This window comes from Tachypleus tridentatus, chromosome 7 (genome assembly GCF_004210375.1).
Source record: "Tachypleus tridentatus isolate NWPU-2018 chromosome 7, ASM421037v1, whole genome shotgun sequence".
NCBI lineage: Eukaryota > Metazoa > Arthropoda > Merostomata > Xiphosura > Limulidae > Tachypleus > Tachypleus tridentatus.
This window is the reverse complement of record NC_134831.1, coordinates 87,069,686-87,091,609: the sequence shown is the minus strand read 5'-3', so window position 1 is coordinate 87,091,609 and position 21,924 is coordinate 87,069,686. Positions and strand designations below refer to the sequence as shown.

General features: G+C 30.0%; 2 protein-coding genes across 19 annotated transcripts in view; one reads left to right on the top strand and one right to left on the bottom strand.

Moving 5' to 3' along the window:
* LOC143257717 (uncharacterized) overlaps window positions 1-21,924 on the top strand; it is a 34,884-nt gene that overhangs the window by 8,197 nt on the left and 4,763 nt on the right. The window lies entirely within an intron of this gene.
* Window positions 2,887-21,811, bottom strand: LOC143256107 (uncharacterized). 18 transcript variants are annotated; one of them, XR_013031040.1, is made up of 6 exons: window positions 21,107-21,811; window positions 17,359-17,432; window positions 15,920-16,065; window positions 11,733-11,838; window positions 8,163-8,325; window positions 2,887-7,375 (listed from the first exon to the last, which is right to left on the bottom strand). XR_013031040.1 is itself a non-coding variant. In XM_076512858.1 (6 exons), exons 1-5 carry the CDS (start codon window positions 21,242-21,244, stop codon window positions 8,194-8,196), a joined length of 459 nt encoding a protein of 152 aa, XP_076368973.1. In that variant the 5' UTR covers window positions 21,245-21,810; the 3' UTR covers window positions 2,887-7,375; window positions 8,163-8,193. The 18 variants fall into 18 exon arrangements, 4 of the variants coding, with proteins under 4 accessions (XP_076368973.1, XP_076368974.1, XP_076368975.1 ...); XR_013031041.1 differs by having other exon boundaries at window positions 8,163-8,237; XR_013031039.1 differs by having other exon boundaries at window positions 11,782-11,838; window positions 21,107-21,797.

Genomic DNA, 21,924 nt, shown 5'->3' with positions numbered 1-21,924 from the left:
AGGAAACTTCAGCCGTGGGGCCGTCATAATGTGACGGTCAATCCAACTATTCATTGGTAAAAGAGTGGCTCAAGAGTTGGCGGTGGGTAGTGATGACAAGCTGCCTTCCCTCTAGTCTTACACTGCTAAATTAGGGGCGGCTAGGGCAGATAGCCCTCGTGTAGCTTTGCGCAAAGTTTAAAAAAAACAACAAGAAAACAAATCACTCTTATAGTAATTAACATCCAGGGATGAATATTTTCGTTATGTATCTAGTGTCATTTTATTATTTTACAATTATATTAAGAACTTTAAGTATGGGTTTTGATACAATTAGATTATGAAACATTAAATTTATCTTTAAAAAATCATCATATACGAGACATATCTATACCACTACTGAATAGTATTTCATGAGTTTAAGTAGATTTACTATACAAATTATCAAGAAAACCTTTAAATATGGGATTTAGAATGAGCTTTCAGCTCCATTTATAATAAGATATTATGAAAATGTATTTATTTCTATCTTTTAACACGTTTAATTATTTGCATATCGACCCACCTTTTTTTTTTACAGTTCATTGTGTCTTTCTCACATTGCAGGCTAGTTCTCGAAAGAACAAAGCCAACAATAGACAAGAGGTGATACTTTTCTCACATTCCTCGCATCTCTGTTTATTGTTCAAATAACAAGCCCAGTGGTATTTTAATTACTGACTGATAAAAGAAATATACAAACAATTCACAACACAAATATAATAATGTGTTTTATATTTTAAAACTACTAATTAGAATAATGTGTTTCTCTTCCCATTTATTCAAATGACATATGAACAATGTGAAATATTATATCGTGGTCAATGTTGCTTCCTTACACCATATAGTTAAACATGAAATAATGAAAGAAACCTGTACTTTTTAAAACAAGTGTTGGTCACAATGAATAACATTGAAAAATGTCTTCAATATTACATCTTTAACCAATTATAAATATTATACTTCAACCAGTAAGATTTTACACAATTGGTTTATGTAATGTAGATTGCGCTTAATAGCATATTTCATATATTATAGTAAATAATTCAGAAAGACAAATAAACATTAAATTGTAATTAAAATATAATAACATTATACTTTTATCATATTATTAAAGTTATTTGTAGAAATAAAAGAAATAACAAATGTGCACACAATAATTTGACAGCTCATGTTCTAATAATTACTAATCTTATTTACTGACTGTAATTCACACTTCACTGGATGTCAGGGCAGTTTAGATGTATGATGTAACCCATATAGTGTTTTCAATAGATAAATAATTTATGTACAACTTGACTTTAATAACAAGAAGTAAATAATAAAACAACTAAAATGATTTTTATCAAATAACCTGAAACTTTAGACAATTAAAAAGGTTTGTGAAACAGGAATTGGCCTGTAAATTTAGTTAACACCACTGTGTTCTTTAGTAGCAAATCATATATTAAGAAGTTCTTTTAATTAACGTTTTCAGTGGGGTCGAACCCAACAGCTGTGTGGGTATGCGTCGTACTATACTTTATGGCCTAGGATCCGTTTAGTGTCCTCCTTATTAATTGTATGCCCACACAGTATGTTGGGGATGAAGGTGAAGAGCGTGAAAATGTGAGATTGTGTGATTATTACACATTTAGTTAATAAACCATAAAAATTCAGAATGGCCATTTTTATTAGTGGTAGCTCCTTGAAAAAAGGCATACAAAAGAGGTGATGAGTTAATAGTGTGAAATGTCCACGTTTTCTTGTAAGCAAGTTTTTTATTGGAAGTAAAAAAATTGATATATAAAATATTTTTACACACTCATCTTGTGTTATCCCTATTACTAACAGTAAACCTTCAATTGAAGGCAAAGAGAGCTTTGAGAACATGGCTGTATCATACTAAAAATATTCATGGAAAAATGTTAATTTACTTTATTCAGTGAACTTTCTTCAAAGATAATAACAGCTGTTGTAAAATACTGCTATTTGCCAATCAGCTATTTAAGGGGGAAGATATACATACAGACTTGATCACCAAGGAAGGGAATGACTAGGATTGTAAAATTTGTACAAGGATTATAACACAGGATGGGAAATCAAAAGATGGAATCTCTAACATAAAAATGTAAAATTTTCTTAACTAAAGATAAATAGCAATGTATAAATAAACTTCTGTTTATTCCAGATTGTTAAATCTTCATTCTTCATAATGAATATTATGAAATGATTCAAGCAAATAACCCAAAATATTCAAATATCCTGTATCATGTTAAAATTCAGTAAATTTTCTTTTCCTTCACAATAACTGTATTTAATAACAAATTAGGACATATGAATTCATGAACAAAAGAAAGACGAACACTAAAAAAGTTATCAGACATGGATACATTGCTACAGCTGTACCAGACTATCCTTAAAACATCTCAAACTGAATGTTATGAAATAAAATCAGAAATATAATGCCACAATAATAATGTATGTTGAATAAAGTTGTAATGTTTACTTCCATAAAAAATAATTTTACGTCATTATAAGCAGAAGTATTAAATGAGAGGAACATCTTGATAGTGTATCATAAAAATTGTCTTCTTATTTTAGTTGTTAAAAACAAACAGTAACAAAGGCTGTAGATTATATTCATCACGTTTTTATGACATACAAATGAAATGATGTCTGACAAAAGTACTTGAGGGAGAAGTGTACGTATCTACAGTTGCAGAGTAAATGTTACTACAAAGAACTGTGACTATACAGCAATATCTGTAAGTCAAACACAGCCTATAATAAAAACAATCTACAAAACATTTTTTGGAAACTGTGTACTAGTAATTCTGTTAACAACTGTATTTTTATTTCTTAACTTAAAATAAACAACAACCAACATGTCATTGAAGTATGCTTGTTTGTTATTGGATAAAACAATATAGTTTCATATAATATAGTACTAGTTAATACATACAAATTACTCTTTAAAACATTAAAAATAAACACCAGCTAACAAAACAACAATAAGTATACAATTAACTTTTAATGTATTCTATCCATTCATCCATCCAATATTTTCAGAAACCAAAACAGATAATAAATATACTGTGTACATAAACATATAAATATAGCTCTATATACAACTCAAGCAAAAAAATGGTATTATTAAATTGGATCAATTTACCAAACATTTATAAACTGATTTTATGGAAATTGTTTGGTTTGCACACAAAAGGCACTTGAAAACTATCTCCCAAAAACTCAGCAACAAAGGTATGGACAGATAGTTACAATAAACTATTTTGTGGAAAAAAAAATGTACCCCACAAACAAAAAAAATGTACAATGTACTATGCAGATAAATATCTTTCTTAGTTACTAAACAAAAAAACATTCCACAATACTTGATTTCTTCAAACTGAAAAATATCAACATCTAACACAACCAGAAAAATAAGTATGTTATACAGTTTCTTTGCAGCAGTTATAAGTTTATAATGATTAATAAAATATTTTCCACACACACACACACACAAAAAAAAAATAGTTCTGACTTGTTTTATTTGAAATCTATTTGTAAATATTATGTTTTAAAGTTAGTTTCTAGATAAATTTTTATTATTTACACAAAAGCAAAAGCATGACAATATTATAAAATTTTATAACCTTTTAACAAGTGTTAAAATCCAAATTCAGTTAAATGGTTTTAGCTGTTTCCAGAAATGTAAAGCTAAACATAAAGAAGCACTTCATAGTTGAAAACATCAAAGCAATATACACATATTTACACTAATTATTCATGTCCATAGTAACATATTATTCTGAAAAAAAAAAAATGCATATGGTCAAAACAAAGTAATACAAAAGGCTGGGACAAGAAACAACTAAATGTTGAACATTCAGGAGTAAGCAGTTTGAATCATGATGCGACCACTGAAGTTCAACCTGACGAAATGGATTGTAAACAACTACGAGTTTTTGTAAAAACATTTAAGAAACACAGGGGTGATACCTCACAGAAATTTCCACCCTTCATGATGGTTATTAGCTTACAAATATTTTGAACCCTTAAGACAACTGATGGTCACAGAAAATTTTAACCCTTATCACTAATCTTTGTAACTATTAAAGGCCTGTGCAAGGGAACTTGCACTATCATTAACAAATTGTTTCATATTAGTTAAAAGACCACTCTGACTTTTTTCACAACAAAAACAAAACATGAAAGTTTTTTACTCACTATCTAAACATCTTTTGTTAGAATTTTATATTGTACCTTTTTATTTGTCTGAATCTCTTGTGTATCTAATATGATTCACAATTTTAAATTGTACCTTTTTATTTGTCTGAATCTCTTGAGTATCTAATATGATTCACAATTTTATATTGTACCTTTTTATTTGTCTGAATCTCTTGAGTATCTAATATGATTCACAATTTTATATTGTACCTTTTATTTGTCTGAATCTCTTGAGTATCTAATATGATTCACAATTTTATATTGTACCTTTTATTTGTCTGAATCTCTTGAGTATCTAATATGATTCACAATTTTATATTGTACCTTTTTATTTGTCTGAATCTCTTGAGTATCTAATATGATTCACAATTTTATATTGTACCTTTTCATTTGTCTGAATCTCTTGAGTATCTAATATGATTCACAATTTTATATTGTACCTTATTTATTTGTCTGAATCTCTTGAGTATCTAATATGATTCACAATAGGTATTCCAAGAATTAAAAAAACAAAAACATGATGTAGTACTTTATTTGCACTGACATAAAATAATATGTAAATCACGAGTACCGAGCCTTCTGTTTACAATCAGTAACAGGAGTAATGTTACAAAAATTCTTCTTCATTAACAAATGTTTACTAGTAGTTCTAGTGCTGTAAACATCTACAAGTTTGGGACCTTCAAAATTGGTATTTCATGTAACAAACAGAAGCAGAAACAGTATAGTGTTAGAGAGAAAAAAAAAAAGAACCCTTAATGTTTAATTACATCTCTCCCATGAGCAGTCAAATTTATAAATGAAAAGCATGAAATATATATATAAAAAAAAGCAACACTTAATGACTGTAATTATGAAAAAAAATGGATCTTAACATATTTTTCATGAAGTATGTATTATTCACACAAACAAAGTAAATTATATTATCTTATTATTAACTGCACTGGACTATTCCACTAAAACCTCTTTGCAAAGGAAAAGTATTTAACTACACCATCTACCAGATAGTGGGGTTTATTTAATGTAAAGTACAAAACTGTTGACAATTATACCCCATAATAACCTGATGATGTGTCATTCATTATGAGCCTAAAATGTACAGTACAACATAACTAATAATTATTTTATCTAATTAGTCAATTACAATTCAACCAGTAGCATACTTATATGACAAGTAAAAGGCACAATTTTAAATGTTTCATAAAAGTTAAGCACAACTAACTTCTTTCAGTGTCCAATTCTTAGAGAAACATGTCAAACATTATTCCCATTTTTAAGATTCTTTAAAAGTTCTTTTCCCATTTGTAGACTATCCTACCAAACATTTCTTACAAGCATGAGATGTGTGAGATTTATTTCAAAATAAACTGAACTCTGGCTTTCAGATACGCAGCACGTAAATATGTTTAATATTGAGTAAAAACCAGCTGCCAGCTCTAAGTGTCTGATGTAAGTAGAGGATGAAAAGTCTGTTTATACAATGACAAACAAATTATACTACTTTGTAATATTACTACAGACGTATTTGTTTTGTATATGTTACAAACAAACTGAATTATTCTATAATAGTAATATCATATGCTCTTCTCCATTAGTTTGGTAAACAACTTTGTCAAATTATTTAGCACCACAAAACAGTCACCTTATAGCAACATCAAGGTACAGCACAGTGACAATCATTTAGCCACTTTTTCATGGTTGTAGTACTGTTTGTTTGTTTTTAGCATCTCCCACTATATTACAGTATACCATATTAGCAGGGAAACAATCACATTACCATTTTTTTCCTTGTCAGAGTACTGTGTTTTTCTAGTGTCTGCCATTAGGTTGCAGCAGTTGTGTATAGTAACAATCATTTAGCCATTTTTGAATTATTATAACACAATGTATTATTATGTTACAGCATACCAGTCAACTATACCTAAATTATTGTATATAATACTAACTGTTCTCTCCTGTATTGTCTGCTTACCATTTTACTTCACCACATACCAGGTTGGCAATTTTACTTTGTATCCACATGATGATGTTTCTTCCAGTAATAACTGGGACAACACTTGAGAAACTGTATTAAGTACCATTCTAAAATCTCATAAAGGCCCTTGGTGTTTGTTTTGAAAACACATCTTTACAGATATTGTTTATACAGATGACTCTCTTAACACAACTATATCAGTGTGTTGAATCATAAAGAAGACAGTTTAGATCGATCATAGCTGCTATTTATTAGACCACAAGGTTTGTTTATATTCTAATATCTGTATGTAACTTTACAATTAGTTGTTAAGTTATATTCAGAAAAACACAAGGAATTCAGTACTGTCACAACAACAGTTTATTAGATGATTCAAGTTCATTTTCTACTATCTATATATTACCTTGAGACCAAACAGTTATGAGCTGGCTATTAAATCAAATGGAAAATTAGAAGAGAACTATAACACTGACCCGAGTTTAATGTCGTTTTTTTATTATTTGTGTTAATATCACAATTTAATTATAATATCAAACTTCCCTTAGAATCACACTCTTTCCCTATTCTATAACACAATAAATGGGCTAAACAAAAAGTGATTTAAAACTGAGAAATAAAGCAACACATGAGTCAAATAATTTTAATAATTTAGTGTCATAAACGTTTTTGTCTCTCACAAAATTTTAAAACTATATAGCCAAACAATCAAAAACTGGTCAATATATTTTGTTAGAAATAAGTAGAAAGTGCACTTCTTGGCCTAATTTCCCTTTATGGCAGACATGAATATGGTAAGCTCTGCTCTAGAACTGTCCATTTTTAACAAAACTACAGCAAAGAATGATAAGAATCTTTATATTTTATTAATGTTAACTGAAAGCCTGGTTCACTCACTTCTCAGAATAATTGATATCAGTGTTCTTGACATTGAACAGTCACATTTTACTAATTCATTAAACACACAAAAAACTCAATGGATATTTTCCATCAAGCCAGTAATTATAGGAAACCAAAATATGTAACAAAGGGAAGAATAAAGTACAATTATACTAATCACTGTTTGATGTTAACTGTCTGAGCTGTTTTGGGACAGTTTCTACCAACTTCTTCTTGTCTCGTTGATTCTTTTTTAATGCTAAAAATATATTTTTCTTCTTGTCTGCTTCTCTCACCCTTAAGGGAGTAAAGAACATTAATTCACACTAAAAGTATGGACAGGTCAAATTAATAATATTTTAAAAAATTAGTAAATTATATTATTAACATTGTACAAATCTTTTTCATTCACAAGCCTGAACAAAACCTACCTAAAAAAAATAAGACCCTTTAAAAAATGTTGCATTATTTGTAACTTGTATTTTTTAGCAATAATTTTATTTTTAAAACAACTTGAAAGGAAGTTATACACTTTTCATAAATAAATAAACATTGCAATTGGTTCAAAAGCATGCATTATAAAATATAAAGTGTAAACACACCATTGTAAAGTAAAAAACAAAAAAAAACTTTTTATCTTTATAACACAAATTCATCAATCAATTAATTCTTTTATAAGTCTGCACACACAAATTTGCCCTGAACAATGTTTTAGGTAACACTGCATTACACATCATTTGCTACTAGAAAAAACTCAAGTGATTCTTGGTAATTAAATAGTTTTGGTTTCAGATATGTAATCAGAACTTGTCCATCACCTCCAGATTTTAAGCTACTGTAGTATCTCACTACTTTATCAACAATATGTGTAATACCATACAATCAGCTCAGTTCAATAGGTTTATACTGTGAAATTAAGTTTAAATAAAAAGTTTAATGAACAAAAGGAATAAATTTTTTGATAACTTCAAACAGTAACTGTATTGTATTGGTGTAAAACTCCATATATATTGTTTATATGTGCTACTTGTTCTTGATAAAATTATAATGACTTGCACCAATTTTGCTTCATTCCCATTTTCACCTTTTCTGCCCAGGAACATTTGAGGAGTCCTTCAACTGAGCTTAAAATGGGCAGAGTGATACACCTCTCTGTCAACTGCTTTTCACTCACTCACTCACTCAGTTGATTACTTTGTCTGGCTTTGTGCACACTCAAAACAAAGTCCATCTTCCTCACATCATACCTGTGATATAATCAAATAAAATCAAAATTTTGTTTTTAAAATATTTTAAACTAGTTCTCTAAACATAATTCTTTTATACTTTTTAGAAAATTATTTTATGTACTGACTGCTTTCACTTCAAGTCCAAAAAACCACCTAAACAGTTTATGCTACATTTGTGTTGTACAGTTTCCAAATCTGGCTTCACACAGTGGCTAAATAAAAGAAGAGCAATTGTGTCATTGACAATTTCAATGATACAGTGTGAGCCCAAAGATCATCTAACTAACTGTTATTTTTGCATTAATATTTCTGGATATTCAGACAAAACTAAACAATACACTAAATATCCAGAGATTGCATCTGTGAAGAAACCAGTATCTCATGGGGATGATTTCCTTGTGTCACATCCAGCAGCAAAGTGGGAAATAGAAGTTATACTGCAAAAAAGACAATGAATCATCTTTACTTCCTTCATTTAGTAATTTTACCCCTGTTGCATCTCAGCATAAACTGCCTCATTTGATCACACAAGATGAGCTAAATGATCAGATTTGTGACTTGTTTTATACTGAAACAGCATGGGGAACTTTCATTTACGGCAATGGAATTTATCATAAAAGTCTTGCTTCTCACTACAGCATGCAAGATACTTTGTGTTTCTGTACAAATGTTGATGCACTAATTGAAGAATCAAGTACTGAATATACTCTCAAGAAAGAAAACATTTTACCAATTCATCTAAAGTTAGTGTGAAAACTGTGCTTTTACATAATGGGAACACTAAGCCATTGGTTCCTGTTATTAATGCTGTAAACATAGTAGAACATGCAGCTTATACCTGAAGCAATCAAATATCCACTACTGCTAAGTCTATAAAGTGAGTATACTAAACACTGTAGTCTGTCTGGGATAGCCAATATCATAAAATTCATTTAAAAAAAAAAAGGAATGGCCAGTGAGAGAATTATGTTCCAGGAAAACAGAAAGTTGAGTTCCAACTTTCACTGAATCATCAAGATATGTTTCTTCCCTCACTCCATCTGTCTTATAAATTTCAAAAATTCAGTGAAGTAAAATCTAAAAGGTGGTATCTTTGTTGGGTCACAGATTTGGGAAGTGCTGATGAATGGTGATTTTAAAACACTACTCAGTCAGAAAGAACTTACTGCTAGGAAATCACTCAAACTGGTTGTTAAAATTTTCTTAGGAATTTACAGAGATGAAAACTATGTTGTGACGATTAATGATATCTCTGAGAACAAGAGGAAAACTGGGTCCAAGATGTCACTACAGTTACACTTCTCACACTTTTAATTAAGCTTCTTATCAAATGATCTAGGTGCAGTGAGCAATAATCTTGGTGAGCACTTCCCTTAAGTTATGTCTATAATAGAACAGTAACATAAAGAAAGACAGTGGAATCATGTGATGACAGAAGATTACTGTTGATTCTTATAGCATGAAACTAACAACATACATAAAAGATGCAAAAAGTCAGTCAGGTATTTTGTAAAAAGAAATAAATAATAATACCATGATGAAAGTTTTAAACATAGCTTAAGTGTATTTTCAGTATATAATTACACATTGTTTTTTAACATTCTTAAATGCAATTTTCAAGAAATAAATAAAGTTATCAGAGACAGTTATTTTCACAATATATAAGAATATTTAGAATAAACCTAACACAGCTCAAAAACTAGAGGTGATCAGTAATATTCAACAATTTTTAGAATCAGGATCAACAAACTACTCATGAACAGTTGTATTTCTATTGTAGTAGAGAAGCTTTTGTGCACAGTGTAACTTCTAAACATATAATTACTGTGCAAAATTACTCAAACACTTATATGCTTTACATATTTCTAAAAAATTACTTTGATTGAATGACTTAAGGATATTTCAACACATAAACAAAAAACATGAATTTTATCTCATAAGTACAACTCAAAGCTGATAGTTAAAACCATATATAACTTATATTATAAAGAAGCTTACACACAGAACAACGTTAAATATAAAATTTTCAAAATTACTTACAGATCAACCTGTACAAACTATATACTTCATGATATTCCTACAAGTACCTATATTCTTAGTTATGCCAACTAACAAGACATGCTTTAACAGATATGAGGTGTTCTTGCATTATAAAATCCCAGGCACCTAGTTATCATAAAAAAAAGGTTAAGGAAAACTATCGTATTTATATGCAAGAAAGTATCAATTAATTGTGCAAATTTGTGGTAAGCACTGTTAAATATATGAAATATAAACAAACATTCTGAATTTAAGTGGTTTTCTACTAAATAAAACTAATTATGGCTAAATTAACTAACACATTCATGATTATTAACTTCAAAATGTAAAATAGAATTTTAGTTATAAACATTATACCATAAATTTAAGATTTTATTTCTATCTACCTTAGAAAAATAATATATTGATAATATTTATCTACTTTGTATTCAATGTTTTATTACTCTCACATTACACGTGAAGATGAAATTCTAAGAATGTTTATTTAATGTGAAGCATTGGAACCTATCATCTTGTGAATATGTGCAAATTGTATGCATGTATGATTAACTGACTACACAACAGACATTCAACTATTATTAAACTCTCGACAGTTAAAATTGATTCATTAATAATTATGGTATTAATACAGAGAATTCTCAAGTTATGTTTAATATATAACTATGATAAAAAACATCTACAGAGAGAAACTTTTTGGTAATAAAATCTACAACTGTTTCCAACTTCTGATCAAAACAAAATACCTACATAGTTCAAATAAAAATTAAACGAGTAATGAATATTATATACGTCTAACATATCACCATACTTATGATGATTAAAAGGTAATGATTCATCTGTTATGGTACCCTCAATGCAACCACATTTTTTGCTATAATCCCAAACACAAAATTCAGCTAGCTTAGGAGGTTTAGTTTTGTTCTAAACACTTATCTTAAGATAACAATGCAAAATAATCCTCATAAACAAATATATATATCAAACAATTTAACCAATTCTAAAAATAAACTAACATTAAGGAAAGAAAAAATAAAACATTACTTTAATCACAGTCTACAACTATTTATCATCTTACCTTCATTCTTTCTAAATTTGAATTTACATCTGTCAAAGGCTAGTTGAGAAACTAAATAAGACTTAACTTGAAACTTGACATCTTGCAGGACATGTCTTGGAGTAAGACATCAATAGTATCAGGTTTCTTAAGGGCAACACATAACTAGGTAACTAAACATACAACTTTTCAGGTGGCTATACGTTTCCTTTTTCCTTTTTTAAAAATCAAAACATGCATAATAATTATTGGAAAGACTTTAACAATTTATAATAAAGCAAGTTATAGTGACATTTAAAATTAACTTTGATCACTTTTATGTTCCACTTACTTTTCAAGCAGAACTACAGCAACTTGTGGGTTCACCCTTCAATACTTACTATTTTCTTGTCCATAGTCATGAAAGTAGGTTGCCCAGTCCCATGTCATGAAAAGATCTAGAAGTTATAAGAAAATATAACTACAAAAATTCTGCAAGATAAATTCCAGTGCACCAAAATAAAGTAAACTGCTATACATAAATTAACTAACAAAAATTACAATAAGAAGGAATTGTACACTATAAATCAGAAAGTAATAATAAGAAATCAGTTTTAGTGAAAGGAGACTGATGGACTCTGTGACTAAACTAAAATAATTGGAAGATGTGATATGAAAAAATATATGGAACTATTTTACTTGGTAGAGTTTCCACAGTTAATACATCTTTAATTATGTTTGTTTGTTTTTCAATTTCATGCAATGCTACACCAGGGCTATCTGCACTAGCCATCCCTAATTTAGAAGTGTAAAACTAGATGGAAGTCAGCTAGCTATCCCTAATTTAACAGTGAAAGACTAGAGGAAAGTCAGCTAGCTATCCCTAATTTAACAGTGTAAAACTAGACGGAAGTCAGCTAGCTATCCCTAATTTAACAGTGTAAGACTAGAGAGAAGTCAGCTAGCTATCCCTAATTTAACAGTGTAAGACTAGAGGGAAGTCAGCTAGCTATCCCTAATTTAACAGTGTAAAACTGGAGGGAATTACGCACTTTAAATACTACACATTCACACTAAGACACAACTAGCTATCATCTGATCTTAACATTAGTAACAGAAGGTGTATTTAATGGCCTAAATATAAGCATTGGGTGTAAAACATTATTATAACAAAGGCTTAGTTGAAACACTACTCCATTGAAACCCTTGGTAACTTTTATCTTACTTTATCTATACCTCAATGTTAATAAACAACTTAAAAAAATATAAATAAAATGCTATTTAACTTATGGTGGTGCAATAAGTGAGCCTAGGGTATTATTTGTTTTATAATTAAGCTTAAAAATGTACTGTGCGATAACTTACTCTAAGCTCAATAAAGACAAAATATCAATTCTAAATCTAAATAATTTCTGAATTAAATTGTTTTGTTCTATCACCAAAGTTAACAAGAATAAAAAACAAACCAATATGTATATTAAACATTCACAACATAAATACCATAGTTGACCTAACAATATCAATTGGGAGTTTTGTTACAAAACAATGATATAAATTGTATACCATTACTATTAAAAAAAGAAGCATGACACAAACTGTTTATTATATATATTAACACCAGAGGGACATTTAGAGTGTTCCTTCTACCACACACATTATACTCTTTAACACTGTAAATACCTGACAGCCATAAAGCTTCTTATTTCCAAAGAATGCAACATGTAGATCTTCAATGATTTCAGTTTACTAAAATGTTTAGTTAAAATAAAGTTAAGTTATTTGAATTTTTAAGTCTATCTCATGCTACTTTTATCATTTTTATAAAGTACTTCATAACTTGTTCTTAATGTTTCATGAAAAATTTAAAATCTTCCCAGTAACAGTAAGCAGAGCCAATCTTTATGCATATACTCAAAAGGTGATTTACAAAACTATAACTTTTATCTCTGTATTTCTATAGACTGGTGGAACTTTTAAGCGAATAGGTCTATTCAGATACCAATAACTATTTTAAATCTATTCAATGTTACACAGCGTGGCTTTCAAATGCATTACTAAACTTTTGGAAAAGAAATAGCAATAACTAACATACTGAGCAAGACTTTAAACTGAACAAAATACACGATTCATTTCAAGCAGGCCAAACTAGCCTAACAATCTTTTGACTGTTTATGTACATGTGAAACTGAATGAGTGTTTAAATCTTTATCAGTACTACATATAACCCAATAAAGGTGACATAAAATATTTTAACTAGATTGACTATTCCTTTTTTAGGATAATAAAGAGCAATGATTAGTAGGGCACATTACAAGTACAGATGTTGATGTCATTTATGTCAATAATAACAGAAGACATTCCTGTCATGTTTAGATGTACATAAAAAATGTGTGCATCACATGAAAGATGGCAGTGACAACAGTTAAAAGATGTTAAAACAGTTTTCACATAATAGAAAAATAAAAAATAAAAAGGAACGGGAATTACAGAAAATGATAATGTAAAAAAATATACAGGAAACAATACTAATATATGGGAAATAGAAAAATGAATAAAAATATAGGTGATATTAATATATAGGAAACAATACTAATATACGGGAAATAGAAAAATGAATAAAAATACAGGTGATATTAATATATAGGAAACAATACTAATATACGGGAAATAGAAAAATGAATAAAAATACAGGTGATATTAATATATAGGAAACAATACTAATATATGGGAAATAGAAAAATGAATAAAAATACAGGTGATATTAATATATAGGAAACAATACTAATATATGGGAAATAGAAAAATGAATTAAAATATAGGTGATATTGATAAAAAAAATAAAAAATACAAAGTTGTTTTGAAATTTTTTAAGAGATGGACAAAGGTCATTAATTCTAGGACTAAGAATGATGTCATACTGTTATAGAATTTAGCAATGCTATCCAATAAACATCCTTAATTTCTTTCTAAAAGTGGAAAAGATTCACAAATAACAATGAACAGTTGTGTTGAAACTTGAGAAAATTAAATAACCTTAAACAATATCAAACCTAATGAAGGGCAGTTGCTTGAAACACTAGTTAAATAATGTAACTGTTTTTATCCTTTTTTTAACTTTAGGTGTTTATAAAAACAATATTTCTTTTGTGAAGTAAGAGAGGATTCCATGTACTGTAGACCAGCACAGTGCTTCCTTGTACCTAGAAAAGCATGAGACCTGTACAAGTAAAACTTTATACAACCTTCCCTAACAATGGCTAGTGACCAATAAAAGCCAGCCTATTAACCTGAGACACACATCCTCTAATACAAAGAAAAAGCAATATGCAACAAAATTCACATGATACAAACGTGAAACTCCCTTGAGTTAAAAAAAGAGAAAACAGACCTCCATGATGGTCACTGAATATTTAAACTACTGTATGTATATATATATCAACCAGTCTCTGTATCAAGAAGACTAATGATTGATTTTCAGCCACGACTACAAAATAAATAGTTCTTTGAGATTTCCAAGAATAAGGAAGCAGATTATTTGTCAAAACACAGGATAAAAAGTAATGAATAACTGGTATCTAGTCGTTAATAAAAAGTTCTCAATTAACCATCAGGCTGAAGTGACCATACAGGTTACTAACCATGACAGTTCATGAGCATCAGAACTATGGGATGGACAAGACAAATACAAAAACTTGTTCACCATTTACCATTCAGATAACTAGACTAGACTGATGTTTCAGGCAAGACTAAGAAAAGAGGATTCTAAAGTATTCTAGAGATGTTTCTGAAGCAAATTAGAATGACCAAATACAAAGTTCACCAAAATAATTATAACAGAAATAAACAATCTGATTAACAATTACTTTGAACTTCTTTTAAAGCCTGTAGAAAAGTCCAGTGATTTAGTCAACAGAAAAAATAATAAAAAAAAGAGAATAAAAGCAAATAACTTCATGAAGAAATCACAATTCCAAGAATTACATGACAAAATAAGTCACTCTCACATACAGCTGTGATAAGACATGTAACTGGATTACTCGAAGTTCAAGAGAGCGAAGTCAACAAAAAATGTATCAATTACAAACATATATGTGACATTTATAATCACGAGTACGAATGCCATAAATACATTGACGGATGTCACTGACAATGAATGTAAATCTCGTGTATATATTTGGTTCCCAGACATATAAAAAGTGTTCTTGACTGAAGCTAACGGGCAAAAAATTCCAGATTAAAATGCACACAGAAGCATTTAAATGACATAGTCTTAAGTACTCACATCAGAAACTCACTGATGAGTAGTGTTGATAAACAAAATAACACTGAAAGTCATATCTGTTTATCTGATCAGAACAGCATAATTTTAAAATTAATTTATATGCAAGTTACTGAATTATGTGCAAAATTTAACTAAACATCTTTACAATCCATGCATGTGAATGAAATTAACATTATAGTATATAATTTAATGTTTATGTTATTCAAGTTTTAATTCTTTGTTACAACAGAAACATTTAAAATAAATATTTTGCTCACATAGTTTGCTTGTCACATGATCCAAGTTATATAAAAAAATCTCCAATTTAACAGAAACTGACTGTAAACACATAAGCTCACAATGCATACAACTGTCTAGATGCCAATGTATTTTCACATGTCCTTTTGAGACAGAACTGAATCCACTGCAAAAGAGAAATAGATTTTACAGCCTTTTATGGGTGCTATGCCAATCTTCTATACTTTGGAAACAAATTTATGACGTACAAGTAATTAGTTAATACAAGTGTACAAAGATGTTATAAAGAGCTCAGTTTACACTCCACTCCACCAACAGTTAATATGAAATTGGTGTACAGTTTTTGTACTGAAGTCGAAGTAACAGCCTGCAGTACTATTGTCTACAGCACTTACAGTGGTTTGTTACCTCAAAATGCTATAGTTAGAGACAGTTGAATTGTACTTAAATCTAATTTTTATATTTTAGTTGACTATGTATAATTTATGTTTTAAAAATCCTATTTGAGTGATTTAATTGTTTTTATAAGCTTAACTTGTTACACAGATTGTGAAAGCTTTATAAACAAGATGGTATCTATAACAGCCATCCTGTTTTGGCAACACACCTATGTGGGGAATTTCTCAAAATAACTTCTTCATAAAAGGCCTATTGGTATCAGTTAACATATCAGAATAAATAGTGACAATGAATTTTAAAGGAGAGTTAAAAATAAACTATAAATGAAAAGATAAAGACATTAAATTATGAATATGTGAAAAAGATGACTATACTAATAAATTTCTATAAAGATGTAAAAGGTATGTACACATTTTTGTTAATTTTAAAAACATTTCCCTGCACTCTCTGTTGATGATGACAAATAGAGTTAGTAATACGGTGCATAAAAGAGAAAAAAAAGAACAAACATTTACCTTAAAAAAACAACAATTGATGTTCATTTATGAGGTTCTAGAGGTTATGCAAATGAAATGTAGAAACAGTAAGTTAAAACATATTATTTTTATACTTTATGTAAAAATTACTTTGCATGTGAACTACTCAGAGTCCAAGTGTAAATAACTACATTAAATAATGAATTTTTTATCAGAAAAATCCAAAAAATATTTACAAAATAAAACTTTTGCTGAAACTACTTACTTTAATGAAAGTTTGTTATCAAGTTTTAAGGAAATAATTTCATTAACTAGTTTCATTTTTGAAAGGCATTTCATGAGAGTTGCATACTTTTCTTCCTATGAGCATATATCATTCTTCAAGGTTTAATGTCTTCCATAATGTAACTGTTAATTACATATCTATATACATAATATATGTCTATGTTACATACATATACAATATTAATGACTATTGTACAGCAACCACATAAAATGTATTTAGTCCAAAAGCAATGTTTACATTACTTGTAATATCTTTTAATATGAACTTAAATAGTAGACTTTTGTAAAGGTTTACTAACCTGCCTAAGATCAGCAAAGCACATCTGGAGTGCACCTTCTTCAAACCCTCTAACAGGTTCTGAATTAGCAAACACTATTGAAGACAAAAAAAACTCAGTTTAGTTTATATCCATTAGTGAATAATTATTATCTGTATTTGTTTTAAAGGCCTTAACATAAAATATTTGGATTGCCAACACAATTCAGTTTTATTGAAGCATAAAATGCTGTTTCGTTTTTGTCTTTGATCTGCTTAAACATAGTCTAGAAAGCCAACATCCAAATGCAGTGGAGATTGTGTGAAAAGTGTATCAAAATGTGTGGAATAAGATTGACCTCATCAACGTTTGTAGAAACTTACTACAATGAAAGAAGTATTTTCATAATAATGCATTATTATGGCCATCAAAACTGAACATGATTTACAATGAAATAGTTCCAAGGGCAGCAGGAAACCTGAAAGTTGTTCTTAAAAGATAAATGAACCCTTAAACAAATAATACTGTGTAAGACTATTAAGTATTCTGATTATTTACACAACTGAAAAATAAATAAGAACAAAACTACAATAAGAATTTCATTAATTAATCAACAACAAAAATAAATCTCTTCACAGAGAACTAAATCTAATTAAAAAAATACAATTCATAATTGACCTAAAACTTTAAGAAGTTAATTATTCTTGGGTATCTTTGAAATTAGGTTTTGATAAAAATGGTTTTATGTTTCAGATGTGGTTTAAATAAACAGTTTCAATTTTAAGGTAATAACATTAAAGTGTGATGGTCCATAAGGTACAAATTTTCCAAACTCTTAAAATTTCTTGATTTGCATATACTGTGTTAACCTTATTTCCCAGATGTTAAAAGCTTTAAAAAATAACAACAAAAGCACTTTCAATTTTGTCCATAAATCATCCATAAAAAGATCATAGCATAATGTGTTTGCTAAATGCAAAATTTCCACCTTCAGTCATTGTCTAATCAAACAGAAATACCTTTGTTGCAATATATGGAAAATAGTCAAATAATGAAACTGTTATTATATTAACGTCTATCTTTATATTGTGCTGTTTGTGTCCCAAGAACCACAGTATTTACATTATACATACATTGTACCTCACTACTATAACAACTGAATAAAACAAGCTAAACCAGGTTAATATATGTGATTCATCCTCACTGTCAAGGTGAATTCAGAGAAAGTACACTTTACTTAAAGAGATGGGACTAAATATTTGTCCACAGAAAACCATCCTTTCATTTTCACTACTGGCTTACATTATGCACTATATCTTATTAGTATGATAAAGCTGACTTAAAACTGTAAAATGTTCAAAGTTGCATCACCTACTTCAATCTTTTTTTATCTACCTTTGTACTAAACTCACTGACTTTAATCTTTTCGGGTCTTCTAGAAATTTTTCCCTCCGTCCAGGATGTTTTTTTGGCCTCTAAATTAACAAGTTAGGGCTGAGAGATGCCTTGGGTCTCTTTTACAACTGGATGATATATCCATATCAAGGCTTACAATATAAAATTGGATATAAGGCACCTTGTTAATTTGGAGGCCAAGAAAACATACTAGAGAGAAGGAAAAATTTCTAGATGATCCCAATTTTCATGAAAATATAGGTGATTTTCAACAAAATAAGATATTAAGCAGGGCAACAGTGAAAGTTATGTTTCCTATACAGAAAATGTATTTCATATAACTAGTCTCATTTAGTGCTGCCCTTTATGTGAAAAAAAGAAAGAAAAACATGCCACAAGCCTTTTTTCCTCCCTTCCTTTGGAAATGACTCATTTTAATGTCCCTCGTGCAAATTATCGTGGATAATCCTCCACAAAGGAAAGTGCTATACACTCATTATACGTGTGACTTCCTCTATTCAGTTCTATCAAATTACTGTTTTGAGTTTTAGTGGAGAATTGAATCACTCATTTTCAGTGGAGAGGAAGTACATTTTATGTATCGAAAAACTAACTTCTGATATGGTAAATTAGCTTATATAATCAGATAGAATCACACACTGAATTGGTGCAAGGGAAGAAAAGAAGCACCCTTTGAAAGAGTACAAAGGACACACCTTATGTCTAAAGAATTAGATATGTAGATATGATGTGGGAAACTACACTACTTCTAAATCAGCCATACTCTTCACCAATCTGGGAAATGTGTTGTATATTCTGGTAGACAAAAACTGAGAAGTAAATCCAATTAGTATTGGGGAAAAAATGGAAGTGTCCCCAGACACAAAGTGGCTAGGACATGATGGACTGTACTTGACAACTACATCCAAAATCTGTGCTGCTGGAAACTGACACAGATAGAGAGGGTGGGTGTAGAATGAGGATCATACCATCTTCACCTGAAATTAATGAGACCAGAAGGGATATCAAACCCCTGACTCCTGAAGAGAGAGTATGATAAGAATAGAAAATGGTATATCAACTTAGAAAACCTGATGTCCTGGATTGAAAAAATGTGTATGAGAGAGAAATTGACCAGAACCAACCTAAGACAAATAACATCTTCAGAATAAGCTACACAAAAGACAGTTGAAGGGAAAGAACCACAACAATCCCAAGTTCCTCCACCATGCTGTATCAAGGCGATTGTAGGACGTAGGCACCTATTGTTTGTTGGCCCTACCAGCCATATAAGTTAAACCAAAAATTAACTTTTAAGGAAACTTTTCATGGACCTATAGTTTTCATAGGCCCCAGGCACTGTGCCTAATAAATAATTCAGCCCTGCCTCCACAATAAGATAAAGTATAATTGAAGGAGGAAGTCAAACATATTCACTACAATGTGCAAAAAAACTTATGTTTTTTTGCTTTTACTCTATATTATAAAACAAAAAAAGGAGACTTAGAAACTGATTGAAAGACTATGACAGATAGCCAGTCTTCAGTTTTAATAACAACAACAAACAGCTGGAATAGAAACTGTGAAAGAGATGATTTCCAGATTCAATGTTCTGTTGGACAGAAGGTCTTGAACTACCTCCAACAGAAGCTGGCTGTTAATGGGATCCTGAGGAAGGAAAGAAATGGATATCTGTGATAAAAAGAGGAAGGTAAAGGAAGCATAGGACATGTTCAAAGAATCCACCAATCTGTGGTGAAACACTGCCAAGGGGAAGAAAGTCACACAACTGAGCTCCCATCCAGTTATCAACTGGTACTGTTGATATTATGATAATCTACACTGAAAAAAACACCTGGAATGAGGAACAGGTAAAAGCTGGGAAGCACCAGGATGGGAAACAGGAATAGGGGCTTGTCTCGATTCCAACTGTGGCAAATGAGCTACCAAAAACGAAAGGATAGAGTGTTCCTAGCATGCAATTCCAAAGGGTCTGGAATACGTTTGAAAATATACTAAGAAACAGAGCTACACATGATTTCCTAAGTGGGCAGCAAATAAATCTGACAGAAGGCTGCATTTTGACCCAGTACGTTTCAACAACAGAAAAATTATGTATGCAAGGTGAGAGTAGAGAATGAAAATAGATTCCAACACCTATGAGTCTTAAAACGGATAGGCTACTTGATGGTTCGTCAAACAAACTATTCACAGCAAATAGGAAGCAAGACATGCTGGAACTCTCAACCAATTATGAAGTAAAATGCTTTGTATGAACCCTAATAACCAAAGAAAGTGGGAAACTGAATAAGGTAAAGAAGAACTAAGAACTATCATACAACAAAAAAGGATGAGGATTGTAGGAAATCATAAAAAAGGATAAAACATCACATACCTGAGGAATCATACCTAAATACGCAATATTAAACCGAGCTGACTCTGCAGGAGGTGTATAGGGTAACATTAGAAAATTCCTGTGGTGAGAAAATGGTATAAATATCTTTCTCGGAATGAACAGGTTCAGATTGTTCATGAGATGAATAACTTCAAGAGAAAGTGGCTGACTCACAGATTGACCAGTCTCTCACTGAATAATTGCAAATAATTCCATTAACAGGGTTGCTTGCACCTCCAGCCATAGTTACAAAACCGGAACTCTGGGCTATATCTACCTCACGTGCTTCGTAAGCACTCACGAATTTTCAAAACAAACATGTACAATATTATATCAACTATACCTTGTCCTATCCATTGCCGACGATCAAACACAATAAGAACAATATTTATATAAGCAGCTTGTCACAGCAACGAATCTTACGGTGAAGACGTTTTCTAAACTGATAGAGTGTAATCACAATTCATTGTACTTGAGAGAAGACATTGATATTAGGCCTATGATGTTATTAACTATACGATTTTTATATTCAGCCCCCTAGGTATCTTCATGGGAGAAAATAAATAAATTTCTTTTTCTTATAATTCTGTTCCAACCAGTATGTAAACAGTTTGTTTATGATGCTTTTATTTTTTAATATTTTAACTCAAATTTGGGAAACTTAAGGGAAGAATAGAAACTTTTTAAATTCCGTATATGTAATTTACCTGCCAGGCGAGTTGTTTGAACTATTTTCACAACAATAATTGTGATTATTTAGCAAGTATTATTGTGAAACAACAATGTCTTATTTTGTAATAAAATAACGTAAACATTAG